Here is a 25,571-nt window from a genome sequence, read left to right as displayed (position 1 = left end):
GATTTGGACTCGGTTTGCCTCTGCCTTGTGGTCAGCTCCCCAGTGATGAGGCAGGGCTTGTATAACAGCCACCTGGCACAGAAGACTATTGAAGCAGCAGCCTTTTGAGAGAGCCTGAAGCGACTTGTGCTCCTGCTCAGAGCTCCGAAGCTGTAATACGAAGCATTCAGGCAAGACAGAGGTAACTGAAGAGAAAGACCCTTGAGGAGGGAACGGTGGGAGAATCCTGACTTGCTGTGGCATCCGGGGGATGAGAGCTGGTGGAGCTGCTTCTGTTAAGGAACCAAAGTGGGTGATCAAAAAGCATGGGGAAAAAAGCTAGATCCAAATTTGAGAATGATCTGCTGAGCTCAGGAGAATGAGTATTAAAACTGAATTTATCTTGCCATTAGAACTGCCGAATGAGCCCGGTGGCCAGGTGCTCCTTCAGACCTGACCACTTGAGAGGATGTCTTGAGAGATCCTCTGAGGCAGGGGAAGCAGCAGCAGTTTCAGAGTACGTGCTGGGGAAGACCCTGCCTAGATGTGCCAGTTATTAACTACATCATGCGTAGCTTATGACCAGGAGACGGGCATGTGAGTACAAAGGCTAATGCCTTCATAAGCTGTACTTTAACAGCTTGCCATTTCAGCTCTCGTGCACTGTTGTCTGGGCAGAGGTCAAATCCCTCCTTCCGCAGGAAGAGCTTTTGTAAAGGCTGAAAAAAAAATTTCTGGCTTACGGACTACTTGTGGAATCTCTCCAGAAAAAGGGATCTCCTGTTTCCCTTTCCCCTCTGCTCTGTGGAGCAGAAAACAGGTGTAAGATGATATCTGAATGTACAGAGGTTGGCACGTTTTCGCGCAGTTAGTTGAAAGATCCTCTAATGATGTTTTTTTGTTAGTGGCCAATTTGTGAAAAAAACAGTAAGGGGCAAATAGTTAGCAGGCCATCGTGATCGTTTTCTGGTCATGATAGGCCAGTTTCAGGGGCGGCTGTCCCGCGGTTATTTGCCATATTCCTCCTTCTGGGTGTCCCCAGCGCTTCGCTAGAGCTTGCTGAACAGGAGGCCCAGGTGGGAGGAAGATGAGCTGAGTTTCCGTGCTGCCGCAGCTCAGAGCCCGCTGCATTCTCGTAAACGGTCGTCGTTTCCCTTCCCCTCGCTGCACCAGGCTGCGCTCCGAGCCCCACCGCGCTCCGCCTGCGCCAGGCCGGCGGAGGGAAGGCCAGGGAGGCTGTTGGTGCCTCTTTCTGCAGGGTGGCGGGCAGCCTTGTTCTGGGGTGTGGTGACGGGGGTTTCCTGGGCCATTGGCTCTGCGTGGCTTTATTATTGCATTGCCTCCTTAGAAGTAAGCGCGGCAGAAACCAAGCGTTGCCCTGCAAAAGCATAAATGGGTTTGAGAACAGTTTTCACGTAACTACAGCTCATTAGCCGCTGCTGAAGTGCCATCATGGTGCCAGGGGACGACAGGCAGGTAAGAGAGGAGAGGTCAGCGTGGGGCGGGGAGGGGCGCGGACGGGGTCGGCCTTTGGAGCTGAAGCGTGAGTTGGTTTTGCCCAGAAGCCACCCGGCCCCCAACGCCCAGAGTATTTTGGTATTTTACGAACAGGACGCCGGGCGACGGAGACGCCCAGGTGAACGGCAGGCGCTGCCGGAGGCCGGTGGGCGGCGTGGGCCCTTCCCCGCCCGCCCCGCGCTGGCGGGACTCGCCGAACACCCCCGGCCCCCGGGAGGCTCCTGCCGCCGCCCGCGGCCCGGGCCCTCCCGCTCCGTGTCCCGCCCGCGGAGAGGCGGGAGAAGGGCCCGGTCCCCGGCGCTGCCCTCGCTTTGTCCGCCCCTCGCTGACGGAACCTCTGCCCGGTGACCCCCCGCCGGGAGGCCCCGTGCCCAGCACTCGCGCGAACGGACGCGAGACGCCGCCGCCCCGACCCGCCGGGGCGGGGGACGGGCGTGCGCGACCCGCGGTGGCGCCCGGGGCGGGTTGGGGGGGCGCGGTCCCGCCTCACACGCCGGCGGCGCCTTTCCCGCCCGCCAGGGGGCGCCAGCTCCGCGCGCCCGCGAAGGGAGGGGCGGCGGCCTGTGAGGGGGAGCGGGGGGAGGGGAGCGCCGCTGCGTGCGGCTCCGCGCCCCTCCTCCCCGCCCCTGCGTGCCGGCGGGGGGAGGGCGGCGGCGAATCGGCCCGGCCCGGCCCCGCGGGGCTGCCCGCCCCCGGCAGCCGCCTCCGCCGCTGGGCCTGCCCGGCTCCGCTCCCCGCCCCGCTGGGCCGCTGCCGGGGCTCCCGGTCCCTGCGGCCGCCGTCAGCCTGAGCCGGCGGCGGCAGCGCGGGCGGGCCCCAGCGCCGCCCCCGGGCGGCACCGCCCCCGGCCCCTTCCCGCCGGCGGCCGCCTTCCGCCGCCCCGCGGGCGAGGAGCAGCGGCAGCGGGCGGCGGCAGCCCCGGCAGCAGGCGGCGGCAGCAGCAGCAGCAGCCTCGGCTCACCTGGGCCGGGCCGGGCGGCAGCGGCGCCGAGCGGGACGCCCCGCGCAGCGGCTCCATGGCGACCGCGGCGGTGGAGCCGGTCTACGGGCTCTCCGAGGACGAGGTCAGTCGGGGCGGGGGGCGGCTCGGGAGCCTCCGCAGGGGGGTGTCGGCCGGGGCCGTGTGCGTGTGCTCGCGCACGTGTGCGCGCCCGTTCCGGGGTGCGCCGGGGAGCGGGGAGGCCCGCCCGCCGCGGGTTGGCCGGCGCCCCTCGCCCCGAGCGCGGCGGCGGAGGGGGGGCAGGGGGGAGCCGGCCCCAGCGGGCAGCCCCCGCCGGCCGGGCGAAGGTCGAGGGTCGGTCCGGGAGGGTGTCCGGCGAGCCCGCCCCGCTCCCGCCCCGCGGGGCTCCGCGCCGCCGCCCGGCAGCAGCCGCGGGCGCGCAGGCGGGGGGCGAGCGGCCGCCCCGTCCCGGCGAGCGCCGCTGCTGCCGCCCGTAGCCCCGGCAGGTGCCGCCGCCCGGCCCGGCCCGCAGCCCCCCGGGACGGGCTGGGGGCGGGCAGCTGGAGCCCCGGGGCCTGCGCGGGGCCGAGGGCCGGCGTTCGGCGTTGAGCCCCCGCCGCAGAGCCTCGCCCGCTGTCCGGGTCGCCACGGCCGCCACTGGCCCCGGCGCGCGCGGGGCGCTTCAGGCGGGGGCTGGTGGCGAACAAAGAGCCGGGGCTGGCGACCGAGGTGCCGTGGGCGAGAGGCGGCCGCCGCCTCGTAGCCGGGCTCGGCGAGCAGGCCCACGGCGGGGGCCAGGCCACTCTCAAGCCGCGCTCAAAGGGAGGGAGCTGCGCGGCCCACCCGGCGGCCCCCACCCGTGTCGTGGCGGGGAGCCGGTGTCGGGCGCGGCCGGAGCGCGCCAGGTCGGGCAAGGCTCGCGATAGCTCGTCGCTGTCTTCTGGCCTTACCGGCCGGTGGCTTCTGCGGAACCACGTGCGGTGCGAACACATCAAATACCGTAAGCACAACAGCCCCCTTCGCCGTTCGCGAACCTTGAAAATGGTAGTTCGTGCCCTTCCCTGTCTCGCTCCCCTGGCGAGGCACCCGCTCCGGTTTCGTAGTGGCAGTGTAAGAACGCATCAGCGAAGGGACAAGCTGCATCGCTGCCGTCACTTCAGCGTACCCGCTGTTGGTACCAGGTGTCTTGCTGGCCCGGGCTGGGTTTTTACAGGCGCAAATAATAACAATTAGAGCAATGCTACGTCCGGGTTTATGGGACTAAACATGAAGGGTGGCTCTCTGCCTGTCGTTTTGTGGTACAGAAGAAACTGGCGTCAAAATTCTTCTGACGGTAGAAGGTGTCAGACAATTTTATTACCTACGGCATTTGAACAGCACCAGCTCTGGATGACTGTACCGTTTGATGCCGATTGGAAAGGAGGTTCTGTGGCTGGAGTGGGTGTATTTTATAAAGCGGGGTGGTTAGTTTGGCTTTTGTTGATTTACAAAGCTGCGAGAGCAGTCTGATTTAAAACGCTCTGTATGTGTGTGAAGGTAGGGGAGAAGAGAGCACACTGCAGGAGCCTTGAGCGCTTCAGGTAGCGAGCACAAAATGGGAGGAGAATCTTCTCCTCCCCAGGTTGTTTCCATGAGCCTTCCTGTGAGGACAAGGCTATCTGGCAGCCCCCAAGGCCGCAGGAGTCCCTGCGGCAGCTCGCTCTGGCCGGCTCCCGGGTGCCCAACCCTTCAGGTGACCCGGGCCTGCTACTGGGTGGCCTGCACTGATCCTGCCTGCTCCCGGAGGGCCTGAACGGGCTGAAGGAATGACTAGGCTGGCACAGGCACCCCAAAACACTTGATGGGTGGCGGTTACGTGCTTTCACGGTTTTGAGTGTATTAGCCCATGAGCCATCCTGCCGTGTCCTGAATGGGTGGCTGAGAACATAATACTAAGTCTAGTTGCAGCTTTTTTTTTGTTCTGTGTGTACTCGCTGATGTCTTTTGTCCCTGCCTCCTTCCTCGACATATGCTGGTACTTGCACAGAATGTTAAAGAGAGATGAATACATGGAGGAAGCCACTGGACGGAGAAGCGCGGCTGCCGGCTGTGCTGCTCAGCACCCCGCTCTCCCCCTTGGCTCTGAGCGGGAAGGGATCTCACGGGAGTAAGGGCGGTCACTGTAATGGTTCTCACATCCCCGGCTGGTACTGGGGACCTGGTCTGCTAAACAGTCAGTGTGGTGGCCCAGGTAAGAAGAGGTGTCTGTCACCTCCCAAGGTGTAATCAAGCTGTTTGAAGAACAACTGCTCTGGAAAGGAAGCCTTTGGTCTCCCCGTGATGACCCATGGCGGTCCCACGCCGTGGACGCAGTGATGACTGCAGCCACCCTACCTGTGAGGAACAGTGGACCTGTTCTTTTTTTTCTGTATTGCTGTAGGTTGTGAGGGTGCTGGATGCTTTACAGGACAGATCATCTAAAAATACGACAGGAGACCGCAAATGGAAACAGGGTGGAAGAAAGAGGAAAAAGGGACAGGGTGAGGAAGGGCATGGGGAAGAACATGGGTGGTATTACACAGCCCAATGGGCTGCAGTTTCAATATGCCAGCAGCCCAAACCGTTGTTGAGTCTGTGGTAAAGGTGTGGGCAAAGGAAAGCACTGAAGGAGGAGAAGGCCCCTCGGGAAGGCGGCTATAAGTAAGCTTCATTAAAGGTAAATCTAGAGAGTGGTTCAGAAAGGCAGGTATGGTTACAGTCTCATTGCACATTGGCTGTTGTGGGTAATGGCTTCCCATTAGCATTGGCTTGGACTTGACTTGTCTTTTCGTTTTGAAAAGCAAAATCTCTTTGCTAGTCCTGAGAGGCTGAATCATGTATGCAGACATATTTAGGCTATTAATTTTTCTTTGTTCCTACCTTGGTTTGAAATACGGTTTGCAGTTCTGTTGTTTACTTTGTGTTTTAAGTAGACCTTAGTAGTGTAGGACTACCTGTCCTAGCACACTTGCTGATTGGAAAAAGTAGTTATTTAAATACAAGCTAAACTTGCTTAATGGCTTCCCATAAAAATAGCAATATCTCTTACAAATAATTAAGCATAGGCTTAATTTCTACTTGCACAGTAGGTGTACATGTCAGTAGGCCTACTTCATGTCTTAAATTAAGCGTTTGCAGAGTTTGTGCCTACATTAATCTCTGTAAATAGCTGTAATTCTTGGTGGATACCTTCAATATGGACATCTGTTCTTATTTTGTTCAAATACCCTGATAGGCGTTAAGACACTCGCTAGTTTAGGGACTTACTGAGTCACAGATAACAAGCCAACCATTGCATTTAGCCACTGGCAGAGACTGCATTTTTCTTCAAATATTGTTCTCCTAACTCTGCCTCTTTGTAAATATAAGCTATAAAAATTTTTAGATTAATCTATTAGTTAAAATTAGCCGTAAATCCAATTCACTTCCTACGAGTTTTTCACTGTGAGAGTGACTTTAGCACTGGCACAGGTTGGTGGAGAGGTGGTGGAGTCTCCATCCTTGGAGCTATTCAGAAGCCATCTGGACGTGCTCCTGGGCAACCGTCTCTAGCTCGAGCAGGGGGGCTGGGCTGGATGACCTCCAGAAGTCCCTGCCAGCCTCAACCAGTCTGTGATTCTGTGAAATAATATTTACATAGGCTACTGGAAACTTAGGTGCTCTCATGCAATCTTTAAATACAAGTATATTTAAAAACTTACACACCTTAGTAGCTGAAAATGTTTTTGTTCCTGCGTAGAGCACTCTTTCTTTCAACCGAAGCTGTGGAGCCATTGCGCACACGCTTGGTTTGTGATACTGCTGTTTGTTAAACGCTCCTGTTGTTAACAGTGACAGGTCTTCAAACATTGTCCCCAAGAGCGGAGAGAAAGGGAGTGAAACTGTAAGCACCAGCCCAAGTGATGTAAGTGATTTCCCCCAGCTTCTGGTGTGTGTTTGTTTGGGGAGTTCCCGAACCATTGAATACAGCAGGACCATTGATTTTTAGGAATTACTGGATTAATCTCATAAACTGATGTTTACTTTTAGTCGTCCTTATTTCCGCCCCCAGCCTCCCGTAAGAAGAAAGGAAGTAACATGTCCCTTGGAGAAGTGCACCTCTTATTCATTTCAGTTTGGGGTTCTTGAGAGTTGAATTGAATTGAACGTGTCCCAAACAAAATGGAAGTTTCTGCAAGTGTTCCCTTCCCCTTTCTCAGCGTGCTTGGATGGAAGAAAAATTTGTATCTCATTTGTTTGAATAAATAATGTGCCTTCAGAAAAAGATCCTTGAAGAAAGAGTATCATTTTGTATTTTAAAATACAGGCAAAAAAGAGGTTTGTATATGAAACTGCTCTCTCCAATTCCAACATTCTTCTCTTTTCAAGTTCTGTTCAACTTCCATGACTTGTGACTGAATAAACTGAAATTACAAGCTTCCTACTGAGATGACATTTTGTCATGCATTAGAGATTGTCAAGAAGGAGCTTATGTTCATGAAAATATCTTGATGCGTGAGAGAGATATAACTGCATATGCCTTGAAATGGATAGTGCTGGATATAGTCACTGCAGCTTAACCTTTTTTTGTCATCTTGGTTCTTGTGCACTGTACTGGGCAAAGCATTGTATGTTAGACATGAATCCTGAAGGATTTCAAGACCTCAGGAACCTCTGTAGCACTCTGCTTTTAATGACTCACGCTTCTGGTAAATACAAGCAAAAACAGTTTTCAGGTATGATGGAAGTAGTACCTGTAGATGGGATGGATTCCTGTAAAGTATAGACTTACCTATACTTTTATCTAACATTGGGGTAAAGAATAAAAAGAAGATTTGCCACAATGATGTCATGGTGAACTACAGCTTGGGCCATGAGGTGGCAAGGAACATGGCTGCAATACAAGGGATAAACTCTCTTTTTGTGCGGACTGCCTCAAAATGAGGCATGTGGGAAGTTGGCTTTTGTGTCTTGTGTTTACATGTTCCTGATGGGTTTGTTGCTCTGGCATGATCTCCCTTGAGGGTGTCTCTTTCCCTGCACTTGCGTGTCGTGTTAATGAAGTTCATCTGTGTGTGTTTCGGTGCTGCCTGTGAGATGGGGCTACGAAGGCTTCAAAAGGAATACATTATTGCACTGCTTATCAATTAACTTGAGTAATTACTTGGGGAAAAAGCCTTCAATTTTCCTCCCCTACTTGACTTGATGACGAAGCAGTGACATAGTGGAGTTAGTGTTGGATATCTCCACTTTGCATTTTAAGCAAATAATAAATTTTTTTAAATAAGCCTGGTGGTGAGTTGTTGGGAGGAAGCACCTGTGTTCTAGATGGTTGTAATTAGATTTAAGGTAATATGTCATGATTAAAAAAAAAAGCTGTCTCTGGCTGCTCATCTTGCTTCTGTGTTGCAGTTGTGTGGTCAAAGGCCTTCTGAGCCCACGCCGTCCCACAGGGCCCCTGCCAGGACAGGCGTCTGAGAACCGGCTTTTAAGCTGTGTCCCCTCGTTACACTGGTTCCCAGCTCGGCTCCTGGAGCAGCTCTGGAGGACTGGAGGGAGGACTGGGAGTTGTGGCACTGGAAGAGCGTTGGCTGGATGAGTGCCTTTCAAAGGGCACGGGGCGTCGCTGCGGGTGACATGATGGAGAAGTATCTTGTAGGCAGTTGTGGGTCCTTGTCGAGCGCTGCTGAACCTCAGCTGTGAGGTGGAAGACGGGCAGGGCAGAGCAAGGGGCCAGCCGGCCTCTGGGTGCATTGTCTGGCTCCGCTAGCTCCAGGTCAGCCTGCTGCTTACAGGAAGCAGGAGGCTTTTCTGTAGAAAACCCCCTTGAGTTCTTGAGAAGATAACACCTTTTGTGAGCAACGCTCTGAACACAGGCTCTTTGAAAGAGTGGTCTGTTGTTTCTGCTCTGAATACTCTGGTTATATAAAAGCATAACTCTTTCATCAGAGCGTGAGCAGGGGCCTCTCTTGGTCACAGCAGTGAGACAGTGTCTTAGTGATAAGCAATTCAGAATAATAACTTTTTTATTGACTTTTTAAATGGAAAAAAAAATCTGAATTGGTTTTATGGGTTCTAAGTGCACTGGCTTCCCAGGGATAGCATGTACAACTTTAAATGATGATTAAAAAGTCCAGATAAGGAAGCATTTAATAAATGAAAGGGCTTGCATATCTACTTGTTATGGTAGAATAACAAAATTAATAGGCTGTGGTTCTCAGTAGGTCAATAGATTTTTTTATAAAAGCCTGCATCTTAAACCTGCTTTTAATGAGTTAGCAGCATATTTTGGCCACTATTACTGACACTAAGTAAATCCTAGCTTTAATATAAAGTAAGTGTAAAGATTTTTAAGGTGGTTTGTATCAAAATGTGGGTCTGAGGGAGTGAAGAAATCTTAGTTTTATATATACCCCCATTCAGAGAGAGCTCTGTCTGCCCTCTGCCCCTGCTCTCTTGTGAAGTGAGCAGTTTTTTCACAGTCTTGTGGGGATGGTGCTGCAGGTACTCCAGCCATTGCTTTCATTACTGCCCAAACGCTGCTGTTGGGGAAGAGGTGATAAGCATCTTGTTGGGTTTAGTATTTTTAAGATCCATGTTATGGGCTGGCCATTGGAGGGCACTGTGTAATGGTAAATGTAAACTCAAGGTTATCTTCTGTTTCTGCACAGATGCCATTTTCCGGGGAAGTAAACATGGACTGTGAGCCCCACACTTGTTGAGCAAAACCTTTCTGCTGCCACAGCAGTCTTCTCAGTCCAGGGGCACAGCTTTCCCTGGGAGTTATGTTTAATGAAAAGAGGGGTTTTTTTGTTGTTGTTTTGAAACTAGGCATGATATATCATAGAATCTTTGGGTCGGAAGGGACCTTTCAAGGTCATCTAGTCCAACCCCTTGGCAACGAGCAGGGACATCTGCAAGTAGATCCGTTTGCTCAGAGTCCTGTCCAGCCTGACCGGGGATGTTTCCAGGGATGGAGCATCCACCACCTCTCAGGGCAACCTGGGCCAGGGTTTCACCACCCTCAGTGTGAAAAATTTCATCCTTTAGATCTAGTCGAAATGTGCCCTCTTTTAGTTTAAAACCATTACCACTTGTCCTATCGCTATAGGCCCTGCTAAAAAGTCTGTCCCCATCTTTTTTACAGGACCCCTTTAAGTACTGTCAACATTGCAAGAAGGTCTCCCCGGAGCCTTCTCCAGGCTCAACCACCCCAACTCTCTCAGGCTGTCCTCACAGGAGAGCTGTTCCATCCTTCTGATTATTTTGGTGGCCTCCTCTGGACCCGCTCCACCAGGTCCAATGTCTTTTCTGTGCCAAATGAGCTTAGCTTTCAGAAGGGAATAAAATTAACATCTTGGGATATTACGGGAAGGAGTGCACCACTGCAGCTTCTGGGTTGGAATTGCATCTTCAGACAATGAGCGGTTCAAGGGGTTATAATATTTGTCCTTTCTAAGCCAAACACAGCTCATTATGCAAGATGGACTATCTCCAGAGGTGCTGTGAGATCTAGAGGCCATGTTGGAGGTTGTGGGACTTGGTGCTATTATCTTTATTCATGTCATACTTGTGGGTCATGCTGCATGAAGCCAAACCAAGGCATCTGCCGCGGGGCTATGTGAAGCAGCTGTGTGCTAGTGTTGCAAGATCTGATGTAGGTGCAGCCTGTTTGGCAGCTAACTGATTTCAGCTGAATCAGGCTAAATTGACAACGTCTTAGTCCTAGAGGATTATATGGGGCCAAGACCTCTTGCTTAATTAAACTCTGTGGCATATAAACTGGGACTTTTCTGAGTGAGCTGGAAACATCTAGGTCTTTTAATAGCAGTGAGGGATGGAGTATCAATATGCAGCAGTAGCTTGATTTAGTTTTGTAAATTTTGGTGAAAAATCTCATTAACTTTCATAAATTTCTTCACCTTTTGCTTTCATTGCTACTTCCTTTTTGGTTTAATTGTGTTGAATAGGAGAGTTTTACTGTAGCAGTAAAAGAAATGCTGCTAGGCAGTTCTGTCCCCTTTTAGAAAGAAATGAAATGTAATCTTGTAAACACTGTTATTTTCGGTAAGCTGGGCAAGAATGCAGTGGCAGGTTGAGTGACTTCTCTGACTTGATCACTGGGAGAAAGGAATGTGGTTTTACTGCTGGCATGCTCAGCTCGGCTCAACTCGGGACTTGAGCCGCTGCCATTTCATTATTAAAACCTGCCGGGGTTTTATCTTCAGCTGGGACTAGAAGTGTAGCTTTCAGAAGTACTTAACCCGCTGTCATGGCAGCTCTTTCCAGCATGGGGTTCTTAAACTGCTGAGTTCCTAATGCTGGAGCTTTCCCTTCCCCTGCTCCCTCTGTCTTTTCCTCTCCCTTCCCATAAAGAAGGAAGAAAACCAAAACCGTAGGAAAGGGATTGTTTTCTGCAAAGCAGCAGTAATTTACTAGTAATTAATTTTAAAATAAAAGATGTGGTTAAACTGCACAGTTAAAAAAACACCCCAAAACAAACCCAAACCCCAAGAAAACAAATCCATAAAATTGATGTCTGTCTTCCGGGTGCTGTCTTAACTGGGCAGCAAACTCAATGTGTATATTTGTAATTGTTCATTTTTGCCTCCCTCCATTCTTTTAACCTTAATTCCTGTGCACTGGCAGGATGTAGATATTTGTCAGAATCCTGATTTCTAGGAATTAGGAACCTTGCCTGTAATCAAAAGAAATATCTACAATTCTGAGAACACTGGCAGGATATGAGGAATAACTCCATGAATGAGTTGTACTTTGCAATTAAGCTGTAGTACCTTATTTTTGTGCCTAACTGCATGGATTAGTGTTGTTTTATTGGTGTCATGCCAAGTCAAGGCAGGTTTTCTTTTTTTTTTTTAATGTCGTTTATCTGCTGGAGAAGAGCAAAACCGTTTGGAATAGTGCACAGTCATGCTGTCCTCTCTCCTTTGGCAATTGCCAGTTTTTAATAATCAGCCTTGAGGATGGAAGTATGTTAATAAAATACGTGCTTTTCTGTGTTTGCTTTTAAGTGAAAGCAGTTCAAAGCCTTATTCTTTTAAAGCATCTTTATGTAGATGATCACACTGTGTTCATGGCAGGATTTTGGAGAGATGGGAGTTGATGAGTAAGTGTCAGTAGAAGGCATCCTGGGATGACTTCCTCCTTATCTGTCTGTCTGCCTGGTAACTGTTGTAGCAGGGAAAAACTCTGCTTCTGGCCTCTTCCTGGTGAGACTGGACATGAGGTCTTGAGCACGCTGCTCCGTAAGCCTTGGTTGGTGTCCATGTGCATGTAAGATGGTCATTGCAGCTGAAATGGTGCTTTGCTCTTCTGTTCCCCTGTGCCTACAGGGTGGGCTGGGTTGTGTTTAAGGTCCTTGGAGGATGAAGCAGCGTTGTGTCTTCCAAGAATGAAGTGATCTGGAAGATAAACTAACAGCAAGGAAGATTGGGATGCACTGAGGGGAGGAGAGCCAAAGGAATTTTTTTTTTTTTGTGCTCTGCTTGCAGTCCTCTTCCTCCTCTGTTTATCCAGTTCCTCCGATGAGAGACAGAGAATATCAGGTCTTCATGCCTTGGAGTAGCTTATGCAAACTGTCATCAACTTTTGAAATAAGTCAGCAAAAGTATTTAACTTTTTAATGATTGGAAAATTACAATAGACACATTGCTTCACATTCTCAGTATTTTCTTTTTTCTGCTGAACACCAGCCAGGCTTCTTTTCTTCCTAGCTTCTGGTGTGTCTATATGAAATCTTGCGTCATTTCTTCTGCTAAATGAAAGCAGAGACATATTGCTGAAATTTTTTGTCTATTTGAAGAAACTTAATAAATGACCATCTATTTCTTAAAAAAACCAAAACAAAACCTCTTGGTTGATCTTGTTAGTTTTCACCACTCTTCCTTATGTCCAGCAACTGGTAGGGTATTCTGGCCAGTGTGTAATGGAAACCATAGTCTTGCAGTCATCAGATCCTGATTCTGCTGTGTTCAGAAAGAAATAATAGTAATAAAAAAAAAATCTGAAGAAAAACAAATGACTGACTTTCTATTATAAACAGATTGCCTCACTTCTTGGTTTTGAACTCAGAAATACAGATTCAGTCTCTGAAATGCCCTTGAGCCTGTAAGCTGGAAGTAATACCATTTTGATGTTGCCAGGTTTTTGCCTATATCTTACTCTCTTTAGTGTTTGCTTTTAGTCAGTAGAGGAAGCCATTTGCTGACCCAGTTGTACCTTGTGAATTACACCTGTGAGTTAAAGGATGTCTTTTTGTGTCCTTCTGGTTTTCATATTGATATGTGTATTTCCTTATCATAGAAGAGTTTGTGTTGGAAGGGACCTTCAAAGGCCATCTAGTCCAAGTCCCCTTAATCTTCAACTAGAGCAGGGTGCTCAGAGCCCCGTCCAACCCAGCTCTAAATATTTCCAGGGATGGGGCATCTACAACCTCTTTGAGCAACCTGGTGCCTCACCACCCTCATTATAAAAAAATTCTTCCTTATAGCTAGTCGAACTCTACCCTCTTTTAGTTTAAAACCATTACCCCTTGTCCTGTTGCAACAGGCCCTGCTAAAAGGTTTGTCCCCTTTTTTTATATGTATATATATATATATATAAAGTATATACATTCCTTATGTTAGATATTCCTTATGTAATACAGATCTCTAGAATTCGAAGTGGAAAGGGCCAGTAGATCTTCTGGCTCTGTAATTGCCAACTTCTGCCACTAAAGCCGCAAGCCTGGACTAGCTCCCAGAGGTGAGCAGCGTTGTGATGGGACTTGCCAGGTGAGCTAGGTCTGCCGTGGAACGAGGTGAGTGGGCGGGTTCCCTGGGTGCTGCTGCCCAGTGGTCCGCGAAGCAGAGCTGGATCCGTTGGGCAGTTTTACGTGGGGGTCGCAGGGTAGCTGCTGTTCATGTCCAGAAAGCCTGGAAGCTTTGAGGGGTCTGTTGTGCCTCTTGCAAAGGTTTCGATGGGTGGCCTTGTAGGGTCCCGGAGATCAAGGTCCCCACTGACCTTGTGGGTCTCGTAAATCATGGAGTGTCACTTGGAGATGCTACTAAGTTCAAAATTATTTTTAAAGCTTTTCAGCCCTCACTCAACTGTCAAATGACAGAGCCCGAAGGTGTTAGAAATGCTAATTTCCTCTTGTGGTGAGGAATTGGTGGAGGGGAGGTGACCAGGTGGTCCCAGCGTGCCAACTCTGCCAAGGGAGGGGAGGAGAAAGTCTCCACAGGTTTTGGTGGGGAAGTGTCAGGTTCTGCGGTGGGAGGGAGGAGGCCAGGCTGAGGCCGTCAGTGATGGAGGCAGCCCAGGCATCTAGAAAAGAAGCTGAACTGGCTGCTCCTGTAAGAGGTCCTGTAGCCCAGTGCATGAAAATGAACTGACACCTGGGTCGATGGGTTGGGCGCGGGGCAGGGGGCCGTGGGCCACGGCTCCCTCGTTGCGCCGATGCCTGCTGCTGGGCCAGGCCCGCTGGGGCCAGGGCCTCCAGCAGACGGGCCTCTCGCTGCCATCTGAGACCTTGGCCGGGAGGGGCCGGGCATTAGGGCAGGGGCGTGCTCCGCCTGCCTTCAGCAGAGGGGCGGGGGCTGCTGGCCTTAGGGGGTGGCTGCTTAACGCAAATCCAGTGGATTTGTGCTGCTGGAAGGGAGCTCCTGCTTGCTTTTGTGCAGCTCGGGCCCTTCCATGAACCCGTACAAACTGGTGATTTTGTACAGCTGCCCATCTCTTTGCTGGGCTGCTGAATTGCAGGAGCTGCCAGAGAGACGATGGGAGTCAGAGGTATGTGGCAGGAGCTGCTGGGGGGGTGGTGGCGGCGAAGGGAGGGCAGGATATCTGTTGTTTGGTGGCCATGAGCTATTAAGTTGGCTGTCTGGGTCTCAGGAATCCAAAGCTTTGCCTAGAATCCTGATGCTGATGAAATCTGTGGTAGGTCTGTCTAAAGACAGCTCATCTGTAGTCTCCTGGGAATGTTAGAGGGATGAACTCCCTAGAAACTCCCTAGCAAACAAGAGGAGAAAATAAAGGTTTCTTGAGTTTGCCCGTGATGATGTTTATGACGATGGGAGTGGTGAGAGGGACAGACGATGTGTGGATAAAACTGTGTGTCTGTACTTTCTGCTTATGCTGAATTAGCCTTATTAAACAAAGCAACAGAATTGCTGCTTTTGAAAGAGCAAGCAGCAATGTACTTGCCTGCTTAACCTCTGATTTAGTAAGATGATGTTATAGGCATTATAAAACACTGGCTTATCCACTGGTTATAACTGTTGAGCCAGAAGAACTTGAAAATACTCTGGCTTGGACAAGTCTTGCTTTAGTGAACTAAACGATAGCCGCAGAGTGTACAGAATATGTAAATGGTGTATATGCAATTTCATTTTATAGCTCTGGTAATGCTTGTTGTCATTGTTTTAAAGTTTCAGTATTACTGGGCTCACCTCCCTGGCTCTGTTTGTTTGTGCTTTTCTCTCTCTCTTTTGAAAATGTAGGCTTAATGCTAAAATTAACCCACAAAGGGATCAGTAGGTAGACACTTGAGGAGATGGTAAACTTCACTGCGCTTGCCAAGAAGGCTGATGCAGGAGGACAGGGAGTGGCAAGTTGAGAAGCGGAGCACCTGAGAAGGTGTGTGCCTCAGTGAGGGAGCTGCCTCGCTGCTTATGTTCCGTGTCCTCAGGCATAACCTGTTACTGGTGTCTGTAGTGGCACTTGGTAAACTTTGGAACACTCAAAGTGCTAGGTGTCAAGAACTTTTGGGGTGGCTTTCTAGTTGTTTATAATTTTTCTTACTGGAATGCCAAAACCTAAGTATTTTTTGTGTATTTTTAAGAAGTGCATCAGTAGCCTACGTTGCCTTGTACTGAGTAGGGAATCTTACAATTTTTAATGGCTACCTACATACTTAAACCAGGCACAAACAGTCTAGGCATTGTGGAGGTACAGTTACTTACCTAAGCTTGTGGACACTTACTGAATCTCATTAAGTTACTGATTGAAGAGTAGAATTTTCCTTATGGTTAGGAGACATTCCCTGACTATGATAAAAATAGTTGCTCTTAAGATGTGATTTATATTTTGTACCTCAAAGGAGCTAAATTGACATCTCATGGCACTTTAAGTGGGGACTCCCCTTACCCTTCCTTAGCTCCAGCTGTGATCCCTCCCTGCTGTTTCTGCTGTCACTCTTCTGATAGCAAGGTAAATTGATGCAATTTAGCCAAAAAGGATTAAAAATTAATCACAATTTAGGACAGGTGAGCTTTCTGCTGTTCCAGTGAGTTGAATTTGCCTGCTATGCAGTCATACAGTCTGCAGTTGTCTCTGGTGGAGGCATGTGGTTGAATGGGCAGGAGAAAGAGCTTTGCTGTCTGTCAGTTGTGTTTCGGTTCCATCTGGTCAAGTCTTGTCACTTAATATTTTATTCCTCATTTCTGGTGTCTATAGAAAAAAGTTAACTCCTGGAGGCCAGGTAGGAGATAACAAACATAATGCTAAAAATTAACATACAAGTTCAGCCAGGTTTGTGGGTGAATAATGCCTGCTGCCGTGGCATTGGCCCAAGGAGGCACTTCTCGTTTCTGTTTCTTGTGCAAAGGAGTTTTGCGGTTTCGTTTTCCCTTGCAGGATAGGCTGGCTTCAACAATACTGTGACACACCTGTGTCCTGACAATGTCCTTAACAGTGACTCACTGGTACATGCTGTTTGAGCAGAGGTTTACAGGATAACTCGGTAAGTAGGATGAGTCTTATTTCCCACCTTCTCCATTGGTAGTCCCTCCCTGCTTCTGAACCTTATGGTCCTACCCATCTGGAGGGCTTTCTTCTACTGTATTGTCATCTCCTTGACTAGGTCTTGTGCTAGTTCTCTCCCACAGTTCTGGTACTAATCCTCTTCTGTTTGGCAAGAGGCTTGTAGGAGACAAGTATAAGAGCATTCTCATTAAAAACTAGATATTCCTAGGGTGTTGTCAGCCTGAGAGTACCACGGGTGTTTCGCCTTCCTCATAAGCTTCTTTCTGGTCGTGACCATAACTGGCTGTTTAACTAACGGTAGTCTGTGCTGTGCTGTGTCATCGCCACTTCACTGAAGTCTCGATGAGTAAGAGTTACAACACACACTTTGTGCAGCTCATCAAAGAAATATGCTCTGTGGTGTTCGTATGGTGTTACCTTTAGTAAGTCCGGAGTATTTTACCTGCCACATATCTCTGCATTCGTCCCTCAGTTTGTAGTATCATTCAGCACTGGGACAGAGAGGTTGAGGAGTCACTTTCCAAGACCCAACTGGAGGGAGCCCTGAGCCAGCTGGTCTGAAGTCTGGCTGTCTGTGCACCACACAAGGGAGCCGGTGGAGCTCCAGTGGTGTGTCTGGGCTCCAGGTAGAGCTGCGTGGATGCTCGCTGGTGCCACAGCAACTTGAGAGCTGGGCAGAAATAGAAATGGGCATAACCTGGCCTGCAGTAGGGTTGGGCTAAAAGTTTGAAAACCAGACATAAACATGGAGGCCAGTAGCATTTCAAAACAGCCTTTAATAGAAATAATGGGCAGTTAGCATAAATGAATCTCTCCCTTTTTTTAAAGGTAACATTAGATAGATATTTTTTTATTTTGATTTTACAAAGGGAATTATCCTCACGATGCTGACCTGACAGCCTCTTTCCACAAAGATTCTCGTTCTGTGGTCTAATTAGCATGCTAAAGAAGCTCTTGTTGAAATGAAATCACATCCCCTGACTTGAGGATGTGATTTCATTTGTATGTAATTTAGTTGAAGGCCTGGCTGTGCCTGCAAGTGTGGTGGCTGCGCTCTTCTTGAACTCCCAAGAAGGAGAGATGCATGCAGCAAGGACCGTACAGCAGACCTCCTTGTCTTGCAGATGCTGGGCTTGCCAGGTCGGGCCAGGGCTGGGGGATGAGGTTAGAGCTGCGTTTTCCGGGGACATGCTGTGGTTGTATCGGAGGTCATACGTACAGTCAGGCTTTGTTTTTGTCTTACTAGTGTCTATTGTAGTTGAAAAGTCAGATGCTGTAAAATGGACTACTGCTAAGCAGTTACAAGCTGGGTATGGATTACCTACAAGGTCATTTGTCACCACATGCCTGCGTGCTCTTAATGCAAGATCCTGGGAGAGCCCCTTCTCGAAGCTGTCAAAGCCACAGGTCTTTCATAACTGTTAACGAGCAGCCTCAAAGTCCTCAGAGTTAAAATGGTAAAATTTGTAGGTGACGTGTTTTCAAGTCTTGTGGCGATCTGATGTCATGTGCCTGCCTGTGTCACTTCTTTCCTGGAATATTGTCCAAAATTTGGGTTGGAACTGGTGCATATTTTAAGCATTTCAGTCACGACTTCAGTCCCTGTGTTTTGATTGACGCTGTTACTAAAGAAATGTCCCTGACTCTTGCTAGAATTGATCTAGCAAAAACTGTTTATGTTCTCTCATCCTGCAGACACTGAAAATTTACCTTTAATCCGTTGTGCTACTGTCATATAGTCTGATTTTTATTTTAAGTCTGGTCAGTTCAGTTCAGAACTGCTTGTAACTGTGTTTGTTTTCCTTCATGTCTCTCTAGTGAGAGACGATTAGCTGTAATTCAGTGCAGGTAACCGTAACCCGTGTGAGTGTGTTCTGCGCCGCACAGCTACCTGCGAGCTGGCTCGACTGCCGTGTGCTGCTTGCCCTCGCTTATCTGTGCCCTACTCCTACAAATGGAGTTTTTGTTTCAAATTCCGAAAACTTGCACAAGAAGCAAAGCCGTGAACCCATGAAGCAAGCCCGGTGTGAGAGAGTTCAAACCTGTGTGGTGAAGTGACTGTTGCAGCCTGTAACTGATAAGTGGCATCATGAAGCACTGTGACCGCCTTCAGGTTTTTGGCAGCTTAGGATGTATACTTCAAGCACCAGGGCTGCAGCATTTGGAAAATGAAATTAGGGTCCTCAAACTGGCGTAACTGCGCAAGCTGGAATACACATGCCGATAGTGTTTAATAACGCAGGAATGCACTACAGGAGCCCTGTGTGTCATTGCTAGTGTTGCTGTGGAAACCCGAATTTTAGCACTGTGTGGTTTCGGTGTGTTTAATGCTTGGCATCCTGATGTTTAGTGGAGAGGTGAGACAGTGTTGCAGCTGAGGTCCACCAGCCTGGAGTCGCATGCCGAGGCTGGTGGACGTCGGGGCTGTGATGCCGCTGCCGCCCGGCACCAGGCCAGTGCTGCTGGATGTCTGACCTGTGGTAGCTCCTGTCAAGAGGTCAAACGGTCTTCAGCTGTGTCCTGGGGCTGGCTTTGCTTTCCAAGGCTCCTTCTGCTGGCTTATCTCCTGGGGTTGTTGGGGAGCTGGGGGCAGGCTGGAACCGCCATGGGGACGTGCTGTCCCCTGAGCGCTGGGATCTGTTCCCTCGCCCTGTCCCTCTGGGCAAGCTGGGGCTGCGCCGGAGGGCACTGCTCACGGGGAGCTCCTTACCTCGCCAGAGAGCTGCCGCCGGTAAGGACAGATCATGGGGGGAAGAGCTGATTGTGAGGAACACGTGTTGTGTGGTTTTTATGTTCCTTGTAAGTGTGGTATCTCTGAAAATCCAGGGCCTCTGTGGAGAAAGCTGTTCACAGCTCTTATCTGGACTTCCTGAATTTTTCTTGCCCTGGCATTCACATAAGTCCTGCATTTGCCTAGCAACAGCTTTTTTCGTTTTGAGACAGTTTCTGTTTTTCTTCCTGCTGGATATCACGGTCTCGTTTCTGCTACCTGCGAAGCCAGATGGCTGTGCTCTTCCGCGCCACGTCGCTGGGGATCGGTGTTAAACATCGAGTTAGTTAAATACGCTTGAAGAGTAAGTGTATCTGGCCTTTGCTGTTAAGGACTGGTGCGTGAGGAAGGTGCAGTTCTTGACCTTTGCATTTCGTGTCTGATCTCTGGTTGCAGTCTGTGCTTTTTATGTCTTCTCAGATGGTGGTATTCATTGTGCTTTTCAGAAGAGGTTTAAGCCCTCGTGTAAGTCAGTCTTATGTCGCTTAGACTGAAACATACTCACAGTTTTACTGACACTAGAGAGATTTCTTTTTGAACTATCAAGAGTCTTTCAGTCAAATGGAAAGACACGGTTGTTGGTGAATGGAAGCAGAGAATGACCTGCACTATGCCATTACCTTAGAAAAGCTTCTTCACGGAGAGATTACCACTCCTCACCCCCCCCTATTCCATAAATGCTTTCAATACCTCAAAGGTGCATTAAAGGCAGGAGGTATATGAGGGCACAGGACGGGTTATATTGATATGCTATTATCTTTTACGATTTCTGACCTCACTTCTCAGTTTTGAGGGAAGGCTGTGTGAGGAACTAACAGGATGGCCATATTTGAGAGCTAAAAATGTTATGAGGGATAGCACTTTACTGCTGATGGTTGCAGAAATGTTTTAATATTCCCATCAGAAGATAGTACCAAATTAAGTAGTAGACTTTGCAGGCCAGTGAAACAGTCGGCTGGGTTGTCCAGCACTCTTAAAGAATATTAAATAAAAATTACCCTTTTGCATTAAAGCAATGGCTTGGGAAAGACTACTTGTGAGAGCCTTCCATTGATTTCAGCTGACTTACAATTTAGTGGTAGTTCTTCTGGCCATGCTGCTGCTGGGATAAAGTGTGGTCTAGTTGGAAAATTACTGCACTAAAAAGCTGCCATGCTTCTTCCCCCGAGATGATCAAAATGAAACAAGACGAAGTTGTTGCAAAAGGCCGAAGGCTTAGTGACTAATGTTAATTTCTTGCTCTCATTACTGCCTTGCATCTTTGGCAACCTACCTATTGTGCTGTGACTTTTTCTGTTTTAGTCATCTCCCCATTCCTTGGTGGTTACTTGTTACATGGGAGGAACTTGCACTTTTCCTCTAGTGCTCTTTCCTCCAGCCTGATCTCTCTGGCACTCCCTACAGCATCCCTCTGAGTTCACCAGTTTGAATAGGTATCAAAGTTTTGTGTGTGTGGTTTTTTTTTCCCCCCCCTGTGAAAATGCTCAGGAATAGAGAGTATCTCTGATGATACCTGCTTCATTGAGCTGTTCTTTGGCAGTCTGATTCTCTAAGCCAATGATTTTTCAGATCATGCATGGTAGTGAAGCCTCCCTTGATGAAACAGGCTATGATTTGTGCCACACAAACTACTGTCTTTTCTCTGCCCAGGGCTGGGACTGCTCCTCTTATCTCTGCAGCCTGTGCTGGAAAGCAGGCCCAGATTCAGCAGATGTTAGGTAATCCTGGATGCCAGGCTGATTCCTTAGGTTAGGAATTACTGCTGTGGGCCTGCAGACCACCACTGGAGCAGATGGCTCTGCTGTAGCTGCCACCGCGTCCTTTCCCCCTAGTTGTCTGATGCAACACTGGATTGAGAATTGCAAATTTTTGAGCAAGTGAAGCTCACCTATTCACAAAACACTTGCTTTTGTGTTCAGCAAACCTTTGAAACTATTTTATTGCCCTTCTGTATACAGTAAGAAGGTGTGTACTACAGTTTTCTACCAAGAAGCCGAAGGATGAAGTTACTGCAGCATAGAGTCATGCTGAAGTGATTAATCTGACTTGACCCCTTCCCTTCCATCAGATGTAGCGAACAAGAGCAGCAAACCTAGTCAGCTCAGTGAATTTAACTGGCAGAAAATGAACCTCTCTTGTTGCTTAGTGTTTTGGTTTTTTTTTTTGATCTTGCTTGACCAACCTGATCTCCTCTATGACCAGGTGACCCGCCTAGTGGATGAGGGAAAGGCTGTGGATGTTGTCTACCTGGACTTTAGTAAAGCCTTTGACAGAGTCTCACACAGCATTCTCCTGGAGAAACTGGTGGCTTGTGGCTTAGACAGGTTTATTCTTCACTGGGTAAGGAACTGGCTGGACAGCCAAGCCCAGAGAGTCGTGGTGAATGGTGTTAAATCCAGCTGGCAGCCAGTCACATGTGGTGTTCCCCAGGGCTCGGTTCTGGGGCCGGTCTTGTTCAATATCTTTACCGATGATCTGGATGAGGGGGTTGAGTGCTCCCTCAGTAAGTGTGCAGATGACACCAAGTTGGGTGGGTGTGTTGATCTGCTGGAGGGTAGGAAGGCTCTGCAGAGGGATCTGGACAGGCTGGATCCATGGGCTGAGGCCAGCTGGATGACATTTAACAAGGCCAAGTGCTGGATCCTGCTCTTGGGTCACAACAACCCCCTGCAACGCTCCAGGCTTGGGCAGGAGTGGCTGGAGAGCTGCCCAGCGGAAGAGGACCTGGAGGTGCTGGTTGGCAGCTGGCTGAACATGAGCCAGCAGTGTGCCCAGGTGGCCAAGACGACCAACAGCGTCCTGGCCTGTATCAGCAATGGTGTGGCCAGCAGGAGCAGGGCAGGGATCGTGCCCCTGTACTTGGCCCTGGTGAGGCCGCACCTCGAGTCCTGTGTTGGGCCCCTCACTCCAAGAAGGACGTTGAGGTGCTGGAGCGTGTCCAGAGAAGGGCAACGGAGCTGGGGAGGGGTCTGGAGCACAAGTCTGATGAGGAGCGGCTGAGGGAACTGGGGGTGTTCAGTCTGGAGAAGAGGAGGCTGAGGGGAGCCCTCATCGCTCTCTACAGCTACCTGAAAGGGGGTTGTGGTGAGGTGGGTGTTGGTCTCTTCTCCCAAGTAAATAGTGATGGGACGAGAGGAAATGGCCTCAAGTTGCGCCAGGGGAGGTTTAGATTGGATATTAGGAAAAATTTCTTTACTGCGAGGGTGGTCAAGCATTGGAACAGGCTGCCCAGGGAGGTGGTGGAGTCACCATCACTGGAGGTGTTCAAAAAACGTGTGGATGTGGTGCTTTGGGTCATGGTTCAGTGGGCATGGTGGTGTTGGGTTAATGGTTGGACTTGATGATCTTGAAGGTCCTTTCCAACCTTAGTGATTCTGTGATTTTTCTCTCAAATTTATGTCCTGACCAGGCTTGCTCTGTGCCTGGATGAGTGGTGGATCAGATGCAAGTAAGGTATTCAGAGTGCATGGTGGTGGAGGGCACCTTTTGGGGGTAATTGCAGTTAGGCTTAATCCAATATATACAGTTTGAGCACTCAGTCCACTCTGTTTCTTTTTTTCTGTCTTTCATGTGTTAAAGCTTCCTTTTTGCTTGTAAATTGTTGGTATCTGTGTAGGTTAGCTTAGGGATCTCAAAATCAGTTTGATCTCTTGGGGAAAGTATATTGTGCGTAAGTTGCTTTCATTTTAGAAGATGGATCTTCACCAGTCCCTCTGTTGCTTTAGCAAATTCATCTATGGGACTCTTTTGTGAGTGAACACACAGGGTAAAGTGCTGAGTCTTTTCATGTTCTCGGTGTTTGCAGTTAATTTGTCTTTTGAAACGTTGCCTGCAAAACACAACTTCAACTAAATTTCTTCATGATGCTTTGTGGGGGTTTTATGAAAAAGCCAAAAGCTTGACAAAATGTTCAGATACTTGCCTTAACTGAATTTTCTTGGCAACTGCTTGCGAGTTGTATGTGGTGTTTATTGGAGATCTTGCATGCAGAGAGAATGTTTTTAAGTGAGTACTCAGCACTCACTAAAGTTCCCTGTGAAACTTTGGAGGAGAGGAGAGCCCAAAAGACTATGTAAACAGACTTTGACTTAGTAGTGCAGTTCGGTCTAGTTCTCCCCACTAAATCCTCTGTTAGAAACTGTGAGAATGCTATTGCTTTGGGGATGATTGTTGTGGTCTGGGTTGTATTCAACTGGGAACGGGAAGTTACCTGGATTGTATAGCAATTCTGGGAAGCAATTATGATTTTTTTTTCCTTTTTCCACCAAACTTTCTGCTTGCCAAATAAATCTCAGCACAGCCACCCTCATTTTTATTTTGCGTTAGGTGTTTTAACACAGTCCGTCTAAACAGGCCCAGGTTTCCCAGAGAGGTGGTAGCTGCCCCATCCCTGGAAACATCCCAGGTCAGGTTGGACGGGGCTCTGAGCAACCTGATGTAGTTGAAGATGTCCCTGCTCATGGCAGGGGGTTGGACTTCGTGACCATTAAAGGGTCCTTCCAACCTAAACTATTTTATGATTCTTTAAAGTCTTAAGAAACAAAATGGGTTACCCTAGTATTGTGCACTAGCACTGCCTGGGCATTATTTTAGGAATTTTTTACTTTGTAGCCCCTCGTGATGGCATCTCTGAACATCCTACAGCTTTGTTCCCTTACTGATGGTTCCGGTTCTACGCTAGGGCCATGGCAGTCTGTTTTTGTGGGTAACCTGTGCATTTCCTAAGTTTTGGGGTTCCTTTGAGCAACACCTTAAAGCTGCTTTTAGTTAGCTTTGGACAGGTGTGGTGGAGGGGAAAGAAGAGATAAAGGAGGGATGGTTTTATTTTGTTTGCCTCGCAGCACTGCTGATGCCTGTCAACTTCACCCGACTCTTTTTGCTGACCGATTTAGCACTTTTCTTAGTGTCATAAGTTCCTTACCAGCAGTTGTGTTTTCTGGAGCTGTTAGCTGATCTTCCGGGCAGAGTTTTCTTATTCAATAGAAGGAACTACAGTATGAAATTGTGTGTAGGACAAACAACATTACATAGAATGTCTATGGCTATTTATTATTTTGAAACACCAACATATACAAAAGTGGTAGCCTGTTAAAGGGGGCAATTCTTTGTGCAGTTGGATTTTGGTATGTCTGCAGCAGTTCCTAGCCCTTTTTCTCTTTCTTTGTGCAGCCACAGTAATAATTAAGAAGCAAAATTGGTCTTTCTGTAGATCATCTTTGTTACTTCTGAAAGGGCATGTAACTTCATTTAAACCTGCCTGGAGGAAACCGACTTTGTTCTTCAGACTCCTTCTTCTGTTAATTTGTATTATCCTGAGAGCTTTTTGGTGCTGTACTTCATTCACTCTAATATTCATTTGCTGTCTTGGAAAAAAAAAAAACCCACCTCATTCTTGACGGAGCTCTCTAAAAGTAAAAGACTTCATGGTGTTAGAAGCATGCCCTTTGCAAACAGAGCTGTGTGTTAGCTCCCCATGCTGCTTCAGTGGTGGGCTGCTGCTGCTCTAGGGAAGGCTGTCCTGTGCTTCAGGACTAGGCTCAAAATTAGTCTAAGACTCTTATGTCTTAAAAAAACATGTAGTTGTGGCACTTCAGGACATGGTTTAGTGGGCACAGTGGTGTTGGGTTGATGGTTGGACTTGATGATCTTAAAGGTCTTCTCCAACCTTAATGATTCTGTGATTCTGAAAATGATGAGCTAAGATGTTAATAGTTATGAAAATGGCTTATATTTGTAATCACAGTCTGCCGAGTTAGATACAGATAAGGAAACTGATATGAAACTCCAAATCTTTAAAACTTTTTAGTGGCTGTGTAACTTTTGGCACTGCAATCAGTTGTGGCAAAGAAATTACTGCTTCTACCTGCTTGTTGTTGACCCCGTATTGCATTGCTTACACCACAGAAGGTGAGGTAGAAGCTGTTTAATTGCCCTGTAACTTGGCTAAGGAACGTTGAACTGCTGTGCCCTCTGCTCCCTTCTTTTTCTGTTTCTTCCAAGAACACACATCTGTGCTGCTCTGGGAAGAGGTCCTGCTCCGAGGCGATGAATGGCTGACCTTATTGCTGATCTTCTGCAATACATTGATTCTGAATGTGGCTTTTGTTCGGTGCGTTCAGCCACGTTTTGCATCCAGAATCCCTGGCAGAACACAAAGTCCATCCTTTGTTTGGGGTAATGAGTGTTGAATATTTTAATGAGTGTTTCTTAGTCTAGTCAGTGTCAAGTGCCATTTTGGGAACAAGTGACTGAGGTAACCTCTGAACTTTGTCCAGCAACAATACATTTATTTATAGCATCTCACAAATTCTTAAGGAGTTACCTATGAGCAATTAGTACAATTTAAAAAAGCAAAACCAATGCAAATGACACACCAAACCCCCAAAACGAAAGATGCCCAAGCCTTCCATCCTCAACATGGTGTGCAGAAATTATTTATATAAAACAAACAAAGAAGTTCTCAGTGTATTTTTTTCCTTTTTTACTATGGCATTTTTTTCAATGTGAAAAAGATGAGCATATTTCATAGAAGAAAAAAAAAATGCCTTGGGCATTAACAGCATTTCAATGGTACAAATAGAGTTGCCAGTGCTTGCTGGTTGC

General features: G+C 48.5%; 1 protein-coding gene across 3 annotated transcripts in view; it reads left to right on the top strand.

Moving 5' to 3' along the window:
- Positions 1 to 2,513: 2,513 nt before the first annotated feature.
- The window catches only part of LOC309415755 (E3 ubiquitin-protein ligase NEDD4-like), a gene marked incomplete at both ends in the record, with an annotated part of 209,308 nt that continues 186,250 nt past the window's right edge, over positions 2,514 to 25,571 (top strand). For all 3 annotated transcript variants that reach the window (XM_082013361.1, XM_082013360.1, XM_082013359.1), the window contains one exon: positions 2,514 to 2,561. In XM_082013361.1, coding sequence (XP_081869487.1) covers positions 2,514 to 2,561 — 48 coding nt within the window. The remainder of the gene's footprint in view (positions 2,562 to 25,571) is intronic.

The sequence above is a fragment of the Phaethon aethereus genome (genome assembly GCF_964289735.1).
Source record: "Phaethon aethereus genome assembly, chromosome: Z".
Taxonomy (NCBI): domain Eukaryota; kingdom Metazoa; phylum Chordata; class Aves; order Phaethontiformes; family Phaethontidae; genus Phaethon; species Phaethon aethereus.
This window is presented reverse-complemented; position numbering and strand designations above follow the sequence as displayed.